Raw genomic sequence first — 19,699 nt, 5'->3', positions numbered from 1 at the left:
ATGACAGTTCAGTTTATCATATTCAATATGATTGAATTTTGGAATTATGATTCCAATTCCAAACTTTTATTTTAAGCATCAAACGGGCACTACATATCAAAATCTTGGGGCGGATTAAGGCATAGTAACTATAATGTTAGGAAAGATCCCAATGTAACAAATACATATCTAATTGGATTTGTATCATATTTAAGGCACATGAACTCAGCAACCTCACTAATGATCCTCCCAATTTTCACCGGATCATTTTACAGTTCATAATTCTTGTATCATTTCAAGCACTTTATCTATTTCTCCAATTTTCAGAATTCCCAGTTTGGGGTGGGACTAAAATCAGGCCAGCCTCATAAATTTCACAATGCTACTTCTGAATAGAACTAATCATCATAAATATAAATTCAAAACACAAACTGTCTTACTTTCAAGCATTTAGAGACCATGATTTTCAGAGACACCACAGTAAGAGCAAGTGAAAAGATAAAAGATAATAGGCAAATTTAGATAAGTTCAATCAAAGACAAGGAACATGGTTATTTTTAAGCTGTGGGAGCGGGAGTGTCCTTAACAGACTGGCGCCAAGCATACTCTCTTGCCCCATCCTTGTCAACAATTTTGATCACGTAGTTTGGGGGTGCCACAACCAACCTTGATCTAATTTCCAGAATGCACTTATCTACGAGATCAACTGCCTCTTCCACCGACATTCCACTATGGAAGTGTCTGTCCATCAGTGACAGCGAAAAATAGGAGCCATAACCAAAAGCACCCTTTTCAAGCTTGTGAAGTGTTGCAATGTAGTCAATGTAGTAGAGTGAAGGGCCAGTCTCCTTGTCATAACCAGCGAGAAGGACGTTCACGGAGTATGGATTCTGATGAAAACCAATATCACAAAAAAAAACTCATTATCCAAAATCAAAATGCAATATGACTGATCAATTACATCTAATCAACAAATATATGCATGTAAAGGCCACTTTGACTCAAGCATTAAATGTAATCTCTAGAGGCAAGCAATCATATGGTAAAACACTCAACAGACTAGGATTTTATCCTAATACATGCATTACATTCAAACCTCAAATAGCTTGAACAAAGAAATGTCATTTTAACTTTTTGCCCCTACCCCTATGGGTCAATAAAATTCTATAGTCTGGACTCTTGGTATGTGTCTGATACAAGCATCGGATACAATATGTGTCTGATACGTTAATTCACGTATTCTTGAAAAAAATGCACGATACAATTCTTCTAGGATACACAATAGACATATAATTGTTCTGAAATTCCAAGTAAAGAACTATCTTCTTAAATATCACCACATAAAAAATGCAAATCATATTGTCCATAAGAAATCGCTGCTCATTGCCCATAAATCTCTTATCATAATTATGCAGATGCATTTTTTCTTCATTCTATATTGCAATACACATGTTTTGTCTTTTCTCTCTCCCTACAATTCCACTTGGTAGATTGAATGTTTCTCTTAAATGATTGTATGTTATACTTTTCTGTCTCTCTTAAAATGCTTCTACATGGTAGTTTGGGTGTTTAGAGAGGTATTGAAAAGCACTCTAAATATATCAGAGAGTATCCTGAAAATATCATAATTATAATTTATTTATGTTTTAAAAAATAATTTCAATGCTCTATGGATAAATATCGGACACGTGAAGGAAATTAAAGTATCCATGCTTCATAATGAATAGCACCACACATTTCAGCAAGCTGTTTAATGGGCAGAACCTTTTGCCAACAGAGTAAGAATGCTAAGAATATGAGAATCTAGAAGGCCCTTCAAGAATGCAAAAAAAGAACAGGAGAAGCAAACATAATCACACACAAATGCTACAGTACCCAGGGAAAGTTGTCAAACATTTAATTAGTTGTTTTTTTGTAGTACCAAGGGTATCCTCTAACCCACTAAAGAACTAATACGTTTCTGAGGATCTAGCGGAACCTTACACAACCAAGACCTTGTTGGTAATTTGTTTTCTTAATTCTTGACAACTCGCCTTGGGTACCATACCCATCATCAAGGTATCACATAAATTCCATTTCCCTAGATTGAAATATAGCACAAGCAAGAACCATTACAACTGAAGAAACATACCTCCAACCAAAGCAAAGGTCATTTTCCTCGACTATTTATGCATACACTGTCTATATTGTGTTTCTTTATAAATGTTTACCCAAAAAAAGCAATACAAAACTGGAACGGAGATTGCATGAACAAAACATGTTATCATTGAGATCATATTGTATACAAGTTAGGGTTTGGCGAGTGTATACCTTACGGAGAGCAGTGGCGAGCTCACCGCGGGTGAAATTGGCGGCAGCGGCGGTGGTCAAAGGTATACCATTGCGGAACTGATACAAAGCAACGTTCTTTTGTATGTACTCCGTGAATTGAACCCTAAATTGAAAGAATGAAAATGAAATTAAAGGAAGAGAACAATAAGATAGAGAAAAAGAAGAAGATATATATATGTAAACCTGTCACCGGGTTCACCACTGGCGGCGATGAGTTTGTGAGAATCAAGGAACATGATCTTGTCTTCGTTAGATTTGTGGACTAAGATAGAATTAACAGCAGATGTGTCAGCTACAACTATAGCGAATCCATTTCCTACCAATCCGAATACGCACTCCATTCCTTCACTTTCAGATCTTCTTCTTCTTCTTCTTCTTCTTTCTTCTTCTTCTTCCTTCAATAACACTAATAACACTCTTCTCTCTTTCTCACTATATATATATATATATATAAATGACTCTTCCTTCTTGCGCAACAAGATCACCTTGATGGGTATGGGCTCAAGTCAACTATCCATGTTCACAGTATAGGGCCTAACCCATCTTCTGTTTGGGCCTAATTACTTTATTATCATATAAGCTGCTAGATCATTTCATCAATTATTTATGCTATTATTGGGTGGGTGCCGAAGATCATCTATCTCAATATTTAGTGTCTCATTGTATCCCAGTCTAATTGAAAAGTGTAAACTAATTAATAAAAACAAATATAATATATTTCTCATTACTTGAGTGAAATATGATTAGATTGTGACGCAATATGAGATTGAATGTTGGGACAAATGATCTTGATGTGGATATTACTCTTTGAAGGGCTCATGGAACTACTGTTTGGATGCATGGCTACCCAACTAATTACTTAGGCTATCTACAAACTAATTTAAAACTTCAAAAATATTATAACTTTCAAAATTTAGAATAAAGTTTATTATGAAACATATCAACACGCCATGATTAAAAAAATTAAACGTAGAATTTGAATTTGTTATATATATGTCATCAAATTATGATTAGAAGATATTGTTGATAGTATTAAAAGTGTCCCAAACTCAATGATTAATGACTAATCACTTTATATTATGAAGCAATAGTATATAATGGTTACTAGCTTGGTCAGTCCTTATTCCTCATCATACAGAAACATAGGCATGTTGTAAGTAAGGGTTCAGTTCTTTTCTTTTCTGCCAAAACACTTTCTTGAAGGATGAAAAACACTTTGGTAATCCCAAAAATACTAAATTTACACGCTGAGCAAAATTCTAATAAAATGGAACTGTGACAAAAGTCATACAACACAAACCATCGTTTTTCTCTCAATTCACCATGCAATGTCTCTATCATATATCTTCAAATATCACTTTCTTTCAAATAGTTACAAACAACACAAGGATCGATGCCATGAACACATGAAGCATTCTGTTAGGGTTCATCAACAGCAACAACATCTTTGACGAAAAAGTGATACTGGAACAGTGTAATTAATAACTTTACTAAACTTCTATTTCTCCGTTTTAATAAATTGCTTAGTAACTGGATTTAACTTTTTCTATGACCTTGTTGTAGCAATTACACATAAAATATATTAGTAATTTTTTTAAACTCTTCAACATTCGAACTTCTGAAAATTTCATAGCTAACACTTTTAATGAAGCACGATTCTTAGAGATATATTATACTAATACAAGCATGATAACAAATTTCAAAACAAGTCACAGGAAGTTCCATATGACCGGGCTCAATTCCTGGAACATGATATATGTGCCAATTAGGCAACTTCACTTGATGTTAATTTATTATAAGATAATAAAATCAAGAGAAAGACGTACATGAATATATATGTATATGGAGACAGTCAATAAAATTTTGACAACAAATTAAATATTTAATTTTAATTAAAATTTAGTCGATAATGATAGTACAAAAAAACAAAAAATACATTTGTCTCTAAATATGACGTGTTATATATGTCTCTATTTTTGAAATCTAACCCATTGTCACTGCTCCATTTTTTCTTAGCAGTCATTAATACACAAAAAATTGAGAGAAAGGAATAAAGTACAGTGAGTGTAGTCCAATTATTCAACAGCAAGCAGCAATTTACTGGTAAATTTGTCTGGAACCTTTCTAGTTTGTTAATTACCTTTCAACAATGAAAAGAAGAGCATGCAGCAAGGTATCAAAACAACCTTTATCAGTAAAATCATTAACCATGCAGACTGAGACATATAACTGAGAAGGGGAGGCTATGCATTTCTATCTACAGTCACTTGAACCTTTTAACAGGTTGTTTGGTTTAAATTATTCTTAATCTCACTCGGTGGGGTCGAATGAGGTTATAATGTTTTTACTATAAATAATGTTCATCGGTAAAACATTTTGTCTATAAATTTTCTTGGATTCCCTTTTCCTCTAGCAACTGGTTTAAACTATGTTTGGCTAAAAACAATTGTTACTCCAAAATAAACTGTAGAGGAGAGAAGTGTTTGATTACAGCATATAATTTATTTTCAACTGCAGTTGAATTTTTTTAAGCTGAACTAGTTTAGACATTAATATTGTCAAATATCAAATAAATTGATTATTCTATAATCTGAACTAGAACACCCTTAGTATCCATCAATGGCATACCAATTCTTAAGTATCATGCTCCACAAATCAATTACGATACTTATAAACAGACATATAATTATCCCCTAAATAGTGATGAAACATTTATCATTGAGTACTTCAAATTTGGTAAGTGTGATTCTATGATTAATTAATTATAATTTTCATTTTTATACAATATCTTTTACATCAGTGTAGCAACCAATATACATGAAAACTCTCATCTTGTTTAAACTAGAAACAAAAAAGTTAGTAACCTAATGATTACTTGGATGATATTTTCCTCTTTATTCAGTCATCATGAATATTCTCCAAAAAAAACATCATCTTCTTCCACACTTCCTGCATAACAAAAAATGGTTTGGTCATGAGTATGCGTGCAACGACCATATATATCACTATTCACTAACACTAATAACAAAAGCATAATGCAAGTGTACCTAATGGTTGTGGGGAGCATCTCCTTCTTGTGTCATTCCATATACCATCATTTCTGATTGGTCGAAAAAAATATTTAAGTTAAAATTGTAATTATTAAATAATTTTCTGGTCAATCATATCTCATAGCAAATGGAGTCGGAGAAGTAAAAAGTTGAGTGTTAATGGGTATCAAATTATGTGCACCGAATCTGGCGTGAGAAGCTAATCATGTGTTTTGCAAAGCATGAGAACAAAATTACATATTTGCACCTGACAATGAAAAAAGTAAAAGTTAAAATTAGACAAAGAAGTTCAGACCAAAAGCAGAACCAAGAAAAGCGTGAAAGAGAAAAATAAAACTAACCTTTTTCGGTATTTGTGAAATGGCTTGTCTTTTTCAACTTATATATGGATTATTAATCTCTTCAAAGTAACTTCCCTCTTCTTCACCAGTTGCTGAACTGAACAGTATTAAGTACATGTCACATTTCTAATTAAGCCAATAATGTTCACATATTTTGATTATTGATCAACATAATTGTGTTCCATCTTAAAAACAAATAAATCATATCATTCCTACATTTGTATCTTAGAAGCAAGAATGTTGTATTTTTATAGTTTAGAGAATATGCATTAGTGTAGAGAGTATCATACTTGGCCATCCTTTCCTTCCTTTAGACAAAGCTTAATTCAGTATAACCCCGAGAGTATGGAAGAAGTTCTTCGACTTCAATTCTCGACGCAGAACAGCTTGTACTTTTCTTCAATCTTCCGTGACTTGACTCAACCTCAGCCCAAAATATGCCGTAAACAGGTCTGTGGTCTGAAAACCTCGATTCTCCGCGGACATAAGATAATTGGTGGAGGCCTTCTCCATACCACAAAATACGGTCACACCTATATTAGCATAAGTTGCGACAGTGTAAGAAGATTGATTATACCATAATTGCTCTTGGTTGCGAGATTTCTGATGAATTCTTATTACTTTGATTAGGTGATTGACTAACTTACCAAGCAGGTGTTCGCCTTTTCTCCTTTGGGTGCATATCGCCTCCGGCGTATCTATCGGAATTAGTTGAATACTTATAGGTTGGAGGGAAATAAATTTTTCCTTCATTCCATCCCACAAATGCACGACCCCTTTTCTGCTCTATTCTCAACTGTAAGGAATGTCGATACATATAAGACTGATTAGTTGAAGCTTTGAAGGTAAAAGAGAAAATGGAAATATTCAACATGAGGCATTACAGGCATACCTGATCATTCTCCAACAATGCTCTCCAATTTTGCATCTCAACAAGTGCCGTAGCAGAACGGTAGGAGAGGGAAATCCGATAATTCAAATCTCCAAGCCATATAATTCGACTACAAAAATGAAATAAAATTCAAAATTAGAACAGTTAATGCAAAACTGTAGTTAAATGAGATCATAATGGATTTGCGAATGTAGAGAAGTTTTATCATGTTTCTTTAATCATAAGAAATCAAGACAAGGTATGTGAGCAGATTCTTACTCGTGCTCGAGGATTGTCTCAGGAGACTTCTCATTGTCCACACCATGAACACGAGGAAACCTTGTCTTCTTTAGAATCTCCGTCACATCAGAATTTCTTCTTAGTTCATCACCCTCTTTTTGTCCTGAGGTTAAGTGGCTACAAATGAAGCAGAAGTTTGTTTCATGTAGAGACATGCTAACTGAGATCGATCCCTGCAAATACAAGCAGAATAAACTCTCACTTGATCCTTTTCAAGTAACCAGCACTTTCTCCAAGAGTATATACATCTAAGGTAAACGAAAAAATAGGACTATTATGACTGATTTAAAATTCACCTTATTTCCAAGATAACCCATCAATCCTCTGCCAACACATGATACTTTCATGTTTCGAACATGATCTTTCAACTCACTTCTCACCCACACGGTAAGAAATATTCCCACCATTTGCTTACTTGAAACAAGGCAGTACCTTGAATGCCCTGGCAAGCGATATACATCTTCATTAGAGGCAGGCCCACCATAAGACATCGGCGAAAATGAGACTGTACTAGGTGAATCTCCAAGGCCATTATCATCATCGGTAGAACCCCATCTTGAATAGTCACTCGGTCTAGAGTAGTCACTTGCCCTGGAATAGTCACTTGCCCTAGAATAATCACTAGGCCTATAACCCCATCTTAAACTGGGATCAAAATCACTCTGCCTGTGACCAAGAATTACACGATCACAGACACTGAACCTTCGATCTAGTTGTGGCTGCACAGTTGAAGGATCATTGTCCATTCGCCAGCTGTTAGACGGTGTTTGGAACGATCTCCGGTGGAAGAAAGATGAATTCTTCTGCCTAGCCGATCCCTCAAAATCTGCATTTAATTCCACAACTGGTTGAGGAGCAGGAGATGGTGTGTAATATCCACTACCTCCACTAGTACCAGGAAGATTGTTTAAAGTCTTTCGAATGAGAGCCGTCCATTTTTTGGCAGGGCCATTGTCCTCTGCTCCTAAGATATTACCAGCATTCAAGGGGACAATCTCTTGAAATCTGCAACAACAAACAAGTAGAAATGTGACATTAGTAACAAACAACTAGTACTAAATTTGCTTGGATAAGATTTTAATAAGCAGGGAGAATATTTGTTGCTCCATACTTTGTGTCATTTCCTATGTCACTTCTCTTTAAATGATCGAGGAATTATTAAGTTATTGAATAGTTAAATCATGTAATTAAAAAATTTATTTTCTTGATCAATCAAAAGAAGTGGTACAAAGTGTGGGACAATTGATGTGTTTTTAGTACATATCCATACCCAAGTACATAAATATCTGCAGGCGCTGAGGCATGAAGCCAATCATCCATATTCAAATTACTCGGTGGGGATCTGCCAGCTACATTCCATGTAGCAACGAAGATTCTGCTCACAGAAAAGACAAGCACTCATGAGAAATCAAACAAAGTCGAGCAGTAAATAAATGACAACAGTTTTGATAAAGACATCAAAATCAAATCAGAGAAGCAGCATACCTGTAGTTCTGGACATCGATAATTCGAGGATGGTCAAGATTCATTCTTGCTCGCCTGACCCGCTCCAGATTCCTGCTAAACCTTTCTGTACATGTATAAAGATTTTGTATGAATTTCAACATTAAGAAAACAAAATATCAGGATTTTCACAAGTTAACAAAATTCTGTACCTGTTTTGCTCTTTTTTATTGTGGATGGCTCTCTCTCAGAGAAGCTGTTCCGCCTTCTGTATTGCACATCGCCTCCTGAATAAGGAAACAAGTTTCAATGCATCAAATTATAATTCATAAGAGGGTAAAAAATTGCTTGTATTGGGGAAGAAAACCAAAAAGTCAAAATCGGATTTAAGTAACAAATATGTGAGATTGTGAGTATTGAAAATATGTTACAATTTGTTTAGCTGTCAAGCAGTATATAGTAAGAAATAGAATCATTGAATAATATAAACATTCAGTGTTTAGCATAACTTAACTTAGTTGTTGATATTACTATTAGTATTTGATAAAAACAAAGTCGGGAAGATCTTGATGAATAGTGCTATGCTTTAAACTAGTTTCTAGATGAGATTATTATGTCTCTAGTTCCCTTGGTTTTTCTGGTACCCAACTAAAAACACAGAAATTATACATTGTACCCTTGCACTAGACAGTGATAATATCAGAATTTCATCTGGAATTGAAGCCTATGCCCTATTTTTGTTTGATATTTAGAAGAATTATTAGAAGAAAATGAGAGATACCCACCTCCATTATGAGCAAGACCATGTTGTGGCTGATGTGGTGGGTCCTCACTTTTGCTTTTGATGTTGAACAACTTTCTGACCATTCTCTTGGACCATGAGAGCTTCATGAGGCACCCAAAAAATAGAGAAAACAGTTAAATGAAAATGGTGAATTATTTAATCTGGAAGAGAAAAAAGAGAGAAGCAAGTAAAGGGTTAATATTTGCAGGTGAGTGGTGTGGAAAAAACCTTGCTTTTATTGGAATTTTGATCTCTCATTGTTGGTAAACTTGTACTTCTCATACAACTACTCAAGTACACTATGCTGTTTTGGGGAGTGTCCCTTTGTGATGCCTATGTGTATTTGTCACACTTGAAGGTGTGAGAACATCAGAACATGAAAGAATGAGAGAGAGAGAGAGAGAGAGAGAGAGAGAGAGAGAAGGGTAAGGGTTGAAGTGTTTAATGCGCGGGAGTGAGATGAGATTCTGAAACAGAACAAGACAATGCGACAGGCAACAGAAACAGAGAAGAAGTTAAACTGTCGTTTGTTTTTCTCTCTCTTTGGAACAACATAGGCCCTCGTTCTTCACAACACAACACCAAAGTATCCAATTTCAAAAGAATAAAGTGCAGTAAAATGAGACAGAAGAATAACAAGTGCTTTATTCATATTTAATGTTTTTTTATTTATTTGATGGGAACCTTAGTTGAAGACAAAGGAAAATACATTGATCAAATGGATTGGTCTCAATGGACATGAATGATATCCGATCCAATCATGGAATAGGCTAATTCAACTCCCATACCACGAGTAATATCTTAAGCAAGATCTCTATTTCAATGTTATTAATGTCATTAAATAATAAAAAGTACATATAAGTATTGGTTCAAATAATATATGTTTGATTCCCCTGAAATAAAGTCTCAGCTTCGAATTTTATGGTTGAAAAAATAGCTGTCGAAAGAGTTAGCTCTATCAATGTTCCTAGCTTTGACAAGAAAAAAATAGTGGTGGGAAACAAAAAATAATAAAAAGTAAGTTACATGATGGGGGCAACGGGCAGGTTGTTTAGCTTTAAAGTTTCTAAACATAAAACTCTCGGTCAGGGGTGAGATGAACAAAGGGTGACCCTAGTCAGCAAAGTATAGCAGAATCATCTCCTAATACTTATATTCTTTTTCCAGTTTTGGTCTTCCAACCAAAGCAAAAGCTAAAGCTGTTCTATTATTTCAATATCTTTTATTCTTTTATTGTACCATATCTCTATGTTTATGTATAGTAACTTTTTTGTTTGGTCACAGGAATGTTTGAACAAAAGTATAGTTATGGATTTTGGATCTGCAATTGACCGCAACCGACTTAACCCATGAAATCGTTCATTTTTATGACAAGATAAAAACTGAAAATAAATTTAAAATACTATACTTTATATTTTATGGAGCAATGTGATGTTGGGTTCAATAGATTGGTGATAAGTGTGTTGCATCCCATGGAATGTGGAATGTTTTCTCACACTTTTTTGGTACTTACCTAGTTGCATACTCTCATTGTCCTTGGAAACAAGGGCAGATCACCCAATTTTGTGGTGTCGGGGATTTACTTAGGGACAACTTTATAATTTATGCACCACCTACATAAATTACACCCTATTTATTGTTTTGTTTTTTTTAAATAAATTTTATTACTTTGTCATAATTATTGTTTAAATTCAGATTTTATTAGTTCCATATAGTATTGGCAGTTCAAAACATGAAATAGAGCGGACTCATGTGGATCACTTCTCTTCAATGGTATCTCATTCCTTATCTCAAATCAATCACATATTGATACGTGAATAAAAAAATTAAAAACAAAACGTATTAAAACGTAGCATTCTGATTGATTTGAGACAAAAAACAAGATATCGTTTGGAACAGATAATTTTCATCCCATTTTAAGTTTGTAAACATTTATGGGGTTAGAGTTAATTTCATTATTAGGAGAGATAGGTCCCATTCTATATCGCTCAAGCTTCTCTGCCTTTCAACAATCCATGCCGAATTAGCCTGTTGACCAAATCTACCACTCAAACCTTAATGAACACTCATTACACTTCAGGGGATTTTATTTGGTCATTTAAATTAAACTTTATGTTTTTTTGTTTAATCTCATGATTGTTGGGCCTTATTAAGTATTTTATTATTAAAATTATTGTTGATATGATCGAATCACTAAATATATGGATTTAATCTAACGGCGCAATACTGTAATTTGAATGAAATAATAATGGAGTATGATTGAATGAATTTTAGTAAAGAAAAAGAAATACTTAAGCCTCCACTGAGTATTAACTGCCATGATTACGATATAGAGAATATTGGGGCCTTTTCTGACACACTATGCCAAAATTAATAAACCGCGGTAACTGCAGCATGCAATAATAAGACAAAATTAATTCGGATCAAAGGTTTAACAAAATTAATTCTGACACACAATGCCCAAATTATGTTACTGTTACATTTGTATTATCAAAGTTTTTACAAGTGGAATATTTTATGTCTCTATCTACTTTTTAGAAGGATTGAAGCAAAAAAACAGTAGAGTGCAAAGTGGAATTCGGATATATACACATTAATTGCATAAATTAATTATGACATCAATAAAATCTTTTAAAAAAAAAATTGAATGGCGCGGGACAATATTTTTCATAAAGAGCACTGAGAATAATTGGCTATTAATATAGGACATTAGTATAATCTCGTAATTAAAGAATTGGGCGAATACTATAGATAAAGATCTTTTGTCTCTATCCATGTTTTCACTAGTGTTTCAAGCCAATCAAAATGTATCATTTTATTTATTGAGAGAAAAAAGTTACAAAAACCTAACCAATTTTTTATATTATTTTATAGAATACTATTTGATATGAACATGGGAACGGAGACAGAGGATCCAAGTCCGAATATTCTAAGAAGGTAGTAACTTTTATCGGTCGTTATTGGGTGTGTAGACTTTGGAATGAAGTGAGGCGAGGTTAGGAAGAAAAGGGTGTGCATTGAATTAGTCCAAAAATAAACCTAAAAAGGAAAGTATGGGAATCATATCAGAGAGTAAAGATGCTTAGGCCACACTATAAGTCTATAAGTATTGTAATTGTAATTGTAAAAGGAAGTGGCCCCACAAATTTGGATGTGCAATGTCTTCCTCTAATATTGTCTTCCATGTTAGAGTATGGACTATGGACAACCCAACAACATGCAGCATCTTCATCATAAGTGGTATCTAATAGGAAGCAACGTTTTTTGATTCAACAAAGATATGATGAAAAACTATATTAGGGTGCACATTTTATTCCAAATGCCATTCTAAGGAAGATAGATGACTTTGATTTGATTTTTCCCACTTGTTGCCCCCCCTCGTTTTTTTTGGGAGTGATTTTATTCCATGAGTAGCCTCTAGATTTGACTCTGAAACAAGCATATCCGCATCATCAGAGATTGAGAAGGTTGAAGACTCAAGGGAATCCTTTGCCCCATACGTCTTGTTGCTTTGAGTTTTCAAGTTGCATGACATATAGGTTAGTTTGGAACTGACCTGTTAGTCATTTTATATTGACATGTTTAAAAATCTTCCATGTTAACTTATTGAGAGGTATGTTATATTACATGGTCATAAAATATACTTGTTTGTAACTTTATGTTTTATGTCTGACATGTTTAAAAATTTGACATGTTAGCATATTTAGAGGTATGTTATATTATATGATCATAAAATATAATAAAATATTTGTATTTAAATTGACTAATATGTCTACTTTTAGCTAGGTTCATCTAGCTTTAATAATTAAATTATATTTTTTATACATTTTTATATTAAAATTACATATATAGTAATATTACTTATATTAAGATAGTTCAACATCAACATTTTTATATAATATAAAAAGAGACTGGTCTCTTAAGTTTAATACGCCATTTAGTTGACCTAAAAATTAACTTATTAAGTTAAATATGCATTTTATAAAGTCTGAGTCTGACATATTCACACGAAAAATGTTGTACGACTTACTATGGACACACCTATTATAGATTGGATGGTACCCAAAGATAACCTCACCTCCACATGTATATTCAATGCATGGATGCTTTACCACGTCATCTACTAAGTCCATGCTGAATTTTTGAAAAGCTCTTGGCTGGCTTCACATTCGCGAGTAATGATCCTCTCTATTAATGGAGAGGTAAGTACCACTCAATATCACATAAAAGCTAACATGTAATAACACTATTATTCTTTTATTTACCATAAAATTACATTGTTGCTATTAAAAATATAAGTAAAAACAATAATTTATTCTACATTAATAGAGAGGATCCTTATTCAACATTGACATGTTTGGTGAGCCATTAATCATCTCTCCTTCATTAGTCGTGTGAGTGTCATTTTTCTCCATAAATTTTACCGCATGAATAACATCATTGTGGGAACAACAATGCCTTCCCAATTTACTACTTACTCCAAGGTCGATAGCTTGTGAGATATAAGTTAGACATTAAATTGGAAGATATCTTATATTAAGTTTAATTGATTTAAATTGTTAAATTGTTTGGTCGGATCGGAAAATTTCATATATGATTAATGATTTTTATTTACAATTGTATATAAATACAAAATTTTATATAATTAATAATTATGTATAATTTCTTTATGGTATATACATAATTATATTAAAGTAATATCTTTTCGTATTTTCTTGGAGAGGAGTAAATCAAAACATTAAATTAATATTTCATTTTTTTTTAATTTTAAGTGAACTTTATGGTTAACTCCTTAAGTTATATAATTAGAGGGTATCATTTCAATATAAAAAGTACATTTTTTTTCATCATTTTTATTTATTTCGACCTCACTCTCTCTAAAATATACATACTGTATGTGAGATTTAACACTATTCATATACTCCAAGATGGGCCTCAACTTGGTTAAAGTTCAATCTAACCTACTCAAAATGTTATATGCACATATGCATTTTCTTCTCTAGTATATACATACCTAGAAAATTTTGTGTTAATTCATCTCCTCCTTTCTTATGTGAGATACACCTATGCACTTTTTTTCCTCCATATTTTCTTATCTTTGTATTATTTGTTTTAATTTCTCCTTTAATAATAACTTTTAATTTTAAAAAATTGAATTTAATAATTTTTTATGTGTTATATATCTATTTAGAATAATAAAATAAAAATTGCATTACCTTTATAAATATATGTTTTAGATAAATGCGATGCGAATATTAGTTTATGGTATTTCTCTCTTATTAAAGTGGGTAAGTTTTAATTACTTTTATAAAAACACCTATTTGATATGCGATATATTATGAACATTAGTTTATTTTGCTTCACTATTCTTGACGTAAATAAGTTTGAACTTATCAATAATATTTTTGATTCAAATAAATAAATTAAACTTCTTTAAACTCATAACTATTTAGTCTTAATTCCATAATACATATAAGGGTACGTATAAACAAGATTAATTTTTACGAGTCATATATTTAATCCATGTAATTAGCGAGAGTAACGTTTTATAACAGGCGAGCATGGTCCAATACTTTAACTAACCCATAATCGACTTCTGAACTCATAATTTTTTATTCAAAATATAATTTTATCCTAAAATGATCATAAAAGAATTCTACATTTTAAACGCAAAAAAACGTTTTGATGAACCAAAAATTAAGCATAATATAAATGTACAAAATAAGCATGATGATGCTCGCCTTCATCTATAAGTTATTATTATCAATATTTTTGTAGGCACTTATAAATATAAATATTTTCTTTATCTCTAATCACACATCATTTTTTATAACCAAACATAAAGAACACATTTTATGTGAGGTTTCAAGACATCAAAGTTAAAAAGATAAAAAAAAAGTTAAAAATAAACTTTGTAAATGAATTCCTATAAAATAAGCATCAAAATTAAAATATTGGCATAAAAAAACATTCCGTATGGAAACAAATAAAATTTTACAGAAAAAGGAAAGTAAGAGGGATTTAGAATTGAGTAGTATCCACCTATGAGAGTCTATAATTTTTCAGCTAGCTTGTAACATTTTTACTCAGTTAATAAGTGATTAGAGTCGTTCGATAAACAAAAATTCAACGAAACTTATAGTTTTTAGAAAATAAACTTATAATATTTGAAAGTCAATATTCAAAAAACTATTTAAAATAATATTTAAAAAATAAAAGTAGCTTTGAATAATTTACTTTCCAATTTTATCATTCAAAATAAAAAATACATTAGCTAACCCAAACTAAAAAACTATATTATTTTTGTTGTATCAGCTTATCTTAAAATAAAAAAATATTGTACATCTAATTATAAATTAAATATTAAAATAAATGATTGTAAAAAGTTGATTTTAAATTATTTATGCATTTAATACTTCAATTAACAACCATTTAAATAATAAATAATTATTTTATTTCCAAATTTGAACTAATTAAAAAAAAAAACTGAAGTTTTTAATGAGGCATATAAATTAGAGAGTGTAAGGTAGAAGAAAAGGAAAGGGTTAGCTTTGCAGCCATTTTCTCCATTCATTCAATTCATTCAATTCATTTGCATTTGGTTAATAACTTCCTTCCCTTTTTCATTCTCTCTTTCTTTATTTGTTTCTTTTCATTCATTCTTATTCATATTCATATTCATATTCGTATTCGTATTCGTATTCATACGCATTGCGTTGAATCTGTTTTTTAGCGATGAAGAGATCATTTCCATGGGTGGAAGGACAAGTTGATGCGTCTTCCTCTAATCCTTCTTCTACTACTATTTTTCACTTTCCTCTCCCTATTCACATCACTTCCCAAGGTATGTTCACTTTTCTATTCCCTTTTTTATTTTTCAGTTATATACATTCGAATAAACAACCATGGGATCATAAGAAATTTACATAAGAGAGTGTTAAATAGGTATTAACTATAACTGTGCTGTTATTAATTTATTATTTCATGTTTATTATCACTGTCTCTCAACTTCATGAGTTTTGCAAATTTATTTGTGATTATTGCTTTCAACTGTATCATCTGGGAGAAAACGAATACAACATTTTTGGAGACTTTCTTGACATCCTCTTTCAAGATTTTTGGCTTATTTCTGCCATTACCATGTTGAAAAGCTCGATTTGGTTCTTAATACTCACCTCTCTTTTGTTTTCCAGATTATGTGTTTTTTTAACTCAAGCTGTTTGGCATTCTTATGAATATTTTAAAGTTCATGCTTGCATGCAGATGTACTCATTAGACGGGCGGAAATGTATCAGGACCACATGAAGCAAATCCCGATCCCAACTCATCGAGGCTCGGTCATCCCCTTTAACTCATGGATGGGATTAGGCAGATCCATTAAGCAGTTATATGGGCAGCCCCTTCATTACCTCACAAATATTCTCCTCAATCAGTGGGACCAATTGAGAATCGGTACTGATGATGAATATACACCCTTAGACAACATAATTCATCCGTGCAAAGCTGAAGCCACCATCTGGCTCATGGAAGAAGTCCACCGCCAAACCTCATCTCATGTCCAGATCGCCGAACTCTGGAAGGAGGACCCAATGTACAATGCTTTTGTTGATTCCGTTTTCCCAATATTAGAGCACACATCATGAATCTGTCTAGTTTAGAGGCTTTGTACTGTATCATGGAATTCGTTTCAGAAGTATATTTTCTTTTTGGTAAAGTAAAATTGAACCATTTCCCTTGTTCATTTCCTTGACTCTTTACTGCATCTGACTATTTTTCATTTTAATACATTGCTGCATATCATTATTTGTCTCTCAAGACATGAAAAACGATTCCAGTCCTACCCACATTCCTTGACAGAAAGTTTTACATATGAGTCACCTCAAATTAGGCATTTTCTTTCTGCCGATCCTTTTGAGATTGTGCTATGACATGGAGCTCGAGCTTTCATATACTCGAGTCTCTGCTATAGAGTTTATTCTATGAAACATACGTCTATTTTGATAGACAGTGCTGGAGCATTCTGCATTCTATAGCAAATGCCTTTGTGATTTGTAACCAAAATCACACGGGAATAGACCCTCCTTCTCATTATGTTTGACTGTAATGTCCGTGCTGTATAATTTAGAGACTATTTTTTCAAATGAGTGACATCCCGAACATAATGGAATGTTTTTGACTATGCGAATGGGTATGCCTTGACCAGTAGTGATTAATCCATAAGCCATGGCTATTTTCTCACAATGTTTGCTGAGCAAATGCTCTTTCACCTGCTCATCAACATCAATTAAGACATTGGCTGTGTCAGGAACATACCCTGCTTTTCTGAGCCTGTAGCTTATTTCTTCTACCATTAGTCCAGTTTGTTTATTCTCTACATGTGATTCATCACCCGAGCTGAATTCATGAACCAGTACACGAACTCCTATCGAGCTTGATCCAGGCAATTTTTGTACCCCCGTTTTCCTTCATTTGCAATGTCACTCTTGCAACATCAGTCCATTCTCCAGCTGATGCATATAATTGGATAACAACACATGAATCCCATCTCTTTCAGGTGCCAACTGAATTATATTTTAAGCTGCATAATGTGCCAATTCAACATTTTTGTGTTTCATACAAGCTGCTAGAAGAGAACTCCACATAATATCAGTAGGTTCATTGGCATGCTATGCATGTGAGGAAGAGCTTCTTCCAACAACCCAGCTCGATCAAGCAAATCAACCATACATCCAATGGCATTGACCTAAATATCTGAGGACTAATTCTTTGAATTTTATGCATTGACCTAAATATCTGCCTCTCTTGGTCCACAGAGCCACCATGGCTAAATGCAGTTAATAAGGCCCCAAATGCAACATCATCTGGTTTCACCTCTAGTTTGAGCATCTCATTGAAATGCTCAATAGCCCCTTCCACGTTTCCCTCCATTGCCATAACTCCAATGGCAGCAGCCCAGGTAGACACATCCTGTTTTTTTCATTTTTATGAAAACATGCATCGCACTCGAGGGATCACCACACCTAGAAAACCCCAACCCAAGCTGTGCCAAGCTGCATGTCAATGTGAATGTCATTTTTTCTCCATGTGAGTATAGACCTGCCTAGCAAGATCAAGAGCTCGTAAGTATCCACTGACAGAAGCAACACCCACCACTGTCACTCTGTGATCTCTAATCCCCTGGTTTTGCATCTCTGAATAGCTTCACTGCTTCCTCAAACACGCCTCTTGAACCAAGGCAACGATCATAGTGTTCCAAGATACCGAATCACTCTCCGGCATCTTATCAATGATCCCCCAAGCTAATTCCAAAGCACCATCTCTACCAAACCTGTAATTAGTGAATACCATGTTACCACTGTCTTGTTTGACATATGCTCAGAAACTCTGCAACCTGCTTTTCTTTTGCCACTTTTCATGTACATGTCAATGCTGGCATTGGAAATGTTATCCAAACTTAAGTCCATTCCTGAAGACATGAACATGGGATGACTTCCCAAGAAAAAGATCATGTAACTGTGTACATGCTGCAATTGTAGATAACATTGTTACCTTATCTGGTCGTGGCCCCTGTTGCAGCATTTCATCCAAAACCACTAGCACTTAACTGGCCATCCCATGGTGCACATAATTTGACATGGTAGTATTATACATAACCAAATTCTTATCAGCAAATTCATTAAAAATGTGCTTTGCCACACGTACATCTCCACATTTCATATACATATCACCCATTACATTCAGCATAAGCGCATTAACCTTCATACTTAAATCACTGATAAAAGTACATACCTTTTCCACCAATTCCAAATCGTTTAAGTTGGTACAAGCAGATATAACTCAAACCATGGTCGTTAGATTTGGCATCATTACATAATTCCCTCATTTAGCCAACATTATTATATATGTATTATATATTGGATTCATCATAAAGAATGTGCCATAAAATTAATATAAAAAGTGACAAACTATATGTCAAAGTGAATCATGTGCTCTTATCACATACCAAGTAACTAATCGATTAGGTTCGACACTAACCTCAACCATATTAAAGAATAGAGAAACATTCTCCTTAGCCAATCCCCTCCCAGCGTAACCATTGATCAAACTAGTCCAAGACACAACATTTTTGTCTAGCATTCTATAAAAAAACCTTCCATCCAACCCCATATCCCACATTCGGCATGAAAAGGAACCAATGAGTTTCTAAGAAAAACATCTTTCTCCAAACCACCCAATGAGGCTGAACACCCCAGAAGCCGCGATAATCTTAGAACATGCATTCAACAAAAAGGAAAGGTGAACTTATCAGGGACAATACCCATCACAACCATGTTAACATGAAGCAAGATTGCATTTTGTGGTACCCCAATTGAAGGATAACCACTCAAGAGAGAATTACACTTAAACAATAAACAAATGAATCCGTTTTCCTCTCAAAAAGCATTTCTTGCATAGTGTAATGATTGGATGGTGACGTGGTGTTAGTGACTTCAACTTCTTAGTTATTGTGAGTACGGATTAAATGTTTTGAGTGTGCTCTCCTGTTATTCACCCTATGTGTAATGTGAGTGCAAGTTTGCTATTGTGAAATTATTTTATA

The 19,699-nt window shown here is 33.4% G+C and overlaps 3 protein-coding genes and 1 pseudogene across 8 annotated transcripts; 1 reads left to right on the top strand and 3 right to left on the bottom strand.

Moving 5' to 3' along the window:
- On the bottom strand, window positions 92-9,667 carry LOC109348550 (type IV inositol polyphosphate 5-phosphatase 7-like). Of its 6 annotated transcripts, none has more exons than XR_002107738.1 (12): window positions 9,328-9,667; window positions 9,101-9,200; window positions 8,528-8,602; window positions 8,358-8,442; window positions 8,143-8,247; window positions 7,169-7,877; window positions 6,852-7,045; window positions 6,594-6,702; window positions 6,349-6,497; window positions 5,992-6,234; window positions 5,702-5,798; window positions 5,502-5,607 (listed from the first exon to the last, which is right to left on the bottom strand). XR_002107738.1 is itself a non-coding variant. In XM_019589024.1 (11 exons), the coding sequence occupies exons 1-10, from the start codon at window positions 9,379-9,381 to the stop codon at window positions 6,012-6,014; spliced, it is 1,803 nt and encodes a 600-aa protein (XP_019444569.1). In that variant the 5' UTR covers window positions 9,382-9,667; the 3' UTR covers window positions 92-103; window positions 5,992-6,011. The 6 variants fall into 6 exon arrangements, 2 of the variants coding, with proteins under 2 accessions (XP_019444569.1, XP_019444568.1); XR_002107739.1 differs by having other exon boundaries at window positions 5,702-5,793; XR_002107740.1 differs by having other exon boundaries at window positions 5,702-5,794; window positions 6,005-6,234.
- Window positions 354-2,735, bottom strand: LOC109348551 (proteasome subunit beta type-2-A). The gene is made up of 3 exons (XM_019589025.1): window positions 2,494-2,735; window positions 2,290-2,413; window positions 354-869 (listed from the first exon to the last, which is right to left on the bottom strand). The coding sequence occupies exons 1-3, from the start codon at window positions 2,649-2,651 to the stop codon at window positions 537-539; spliced, it is 615 nt and encodes a 204-aa protein (XP_019444570.1). The 5' UTR covers window positions 2,652-2,735; the 3' UTR covers window positions 354-536.
- Window positions 15,617-16,844, top strand: LOC109348549 (protein RDM1). The gene is made up of 3 exons (XM_019589022.1): window positions 15,617-15,700; window positions 15,833-15,943; window positions 16,363-16,844. The coding sequence occupies exons 2-3, from the start codon at window positions 15,835-15,837 to the stop codon at window positions 16,740-16,742; spliced, it is 489 nt and encodes a 162-aa protein (XP_019444567.1). The 5' UTR covers window positions 15,617-15,700; window positions 15,833-15,834; the 3' UTR covers window positions 16,743-16,844.
- LOC109350367 lies at window positions 17,013-19,580 on the bottom strand (annotated as a pseudogene).

This window comes from Lupinus angustifolius, chromosome LG06 (genome assembly GCF_001865875.1).
Source record: "Lupinus angustifolius cultivar Tanjil chromosome LG06, LupAngTanjil_v1.0, whole genome shotgun sequence".
Lineage (NCBI taxonomy): Eukaryota > Viridiplantae > Streptophyta > Magnoliopsida > Fabales > Fabaceae > Lupinus > Lupinus angustifolius.
Note: the sequence above shows the minus strand (reverse complement) of the source record. Positions and strands in the feature narration are given on the sequence as shown.

What these genes read in the sequence shown, in the direction of transcription:
- LOC109348549 (XM_019589022.1), top strand. Translation starts at nt 15,835, where the DNA reads ATGAAGAGATCATTTCCATGGGTGGAAGGACAAGTTGATGCGTCTTCC. An exon ending in TATTCACATCACTTCCCAAG is followed by an intron (nt 15,944 to 16,362) that starts GTATGTTCACTT and finishes GCTTGCATGCAG; the next exon opens with ATGTACTCATTAGACGGGCG.
- LOC109348551 (XM_019589025.1), bottom strand. Translation starts at nt 2,651, where the DNA reads ATGGAGTGCGTATTCGGATTGGTAGGAAATGGATTCGCTATAGTTGTA. An exon ending in AGTGGTGAACCCGGTGACAG is followed by an intron (nt 2,414 to 2,493) that starts GTTTACATATAT and finishes CTTTCAATTTAG; the next exon opens with GGTTCAATTCACGGAGTACA. An exon ending in TCGCCACTGCTCTCCGTAAG is followed by an intron (nt 870 to 2,289) that starts GTATACACTCGC and finishes GGTTTTCATCAG; the next exon opens with AATCCATACTCCGTGAACGT.
- LOC109348550 (XM_019589024.1), bottom strand. Translation starts at nt 9,381, where the DNA reads ATGAGAAGTACAAGTTTACCAACAATGAGAGATCAAAATTCCAATAAA. An exon ending in CATTGTTGGAGAATGATCAG is followed by an intron (nt 6,498 to 6,593) that starts GTATGCCTGTAA and finishes CATTCCTTACAG; the next exon opens with TTGAGAATAGAGCAGAAAAG. An exon ending in AAAAGGCGAACACCTGCTTG is followed by an intron (nt 6,235 to 6,348) that starts GTAAGTTAGTCA and finishes ATGCTAATATAG; the next exon opens with GTGTGACCGTATTTTGTGGT.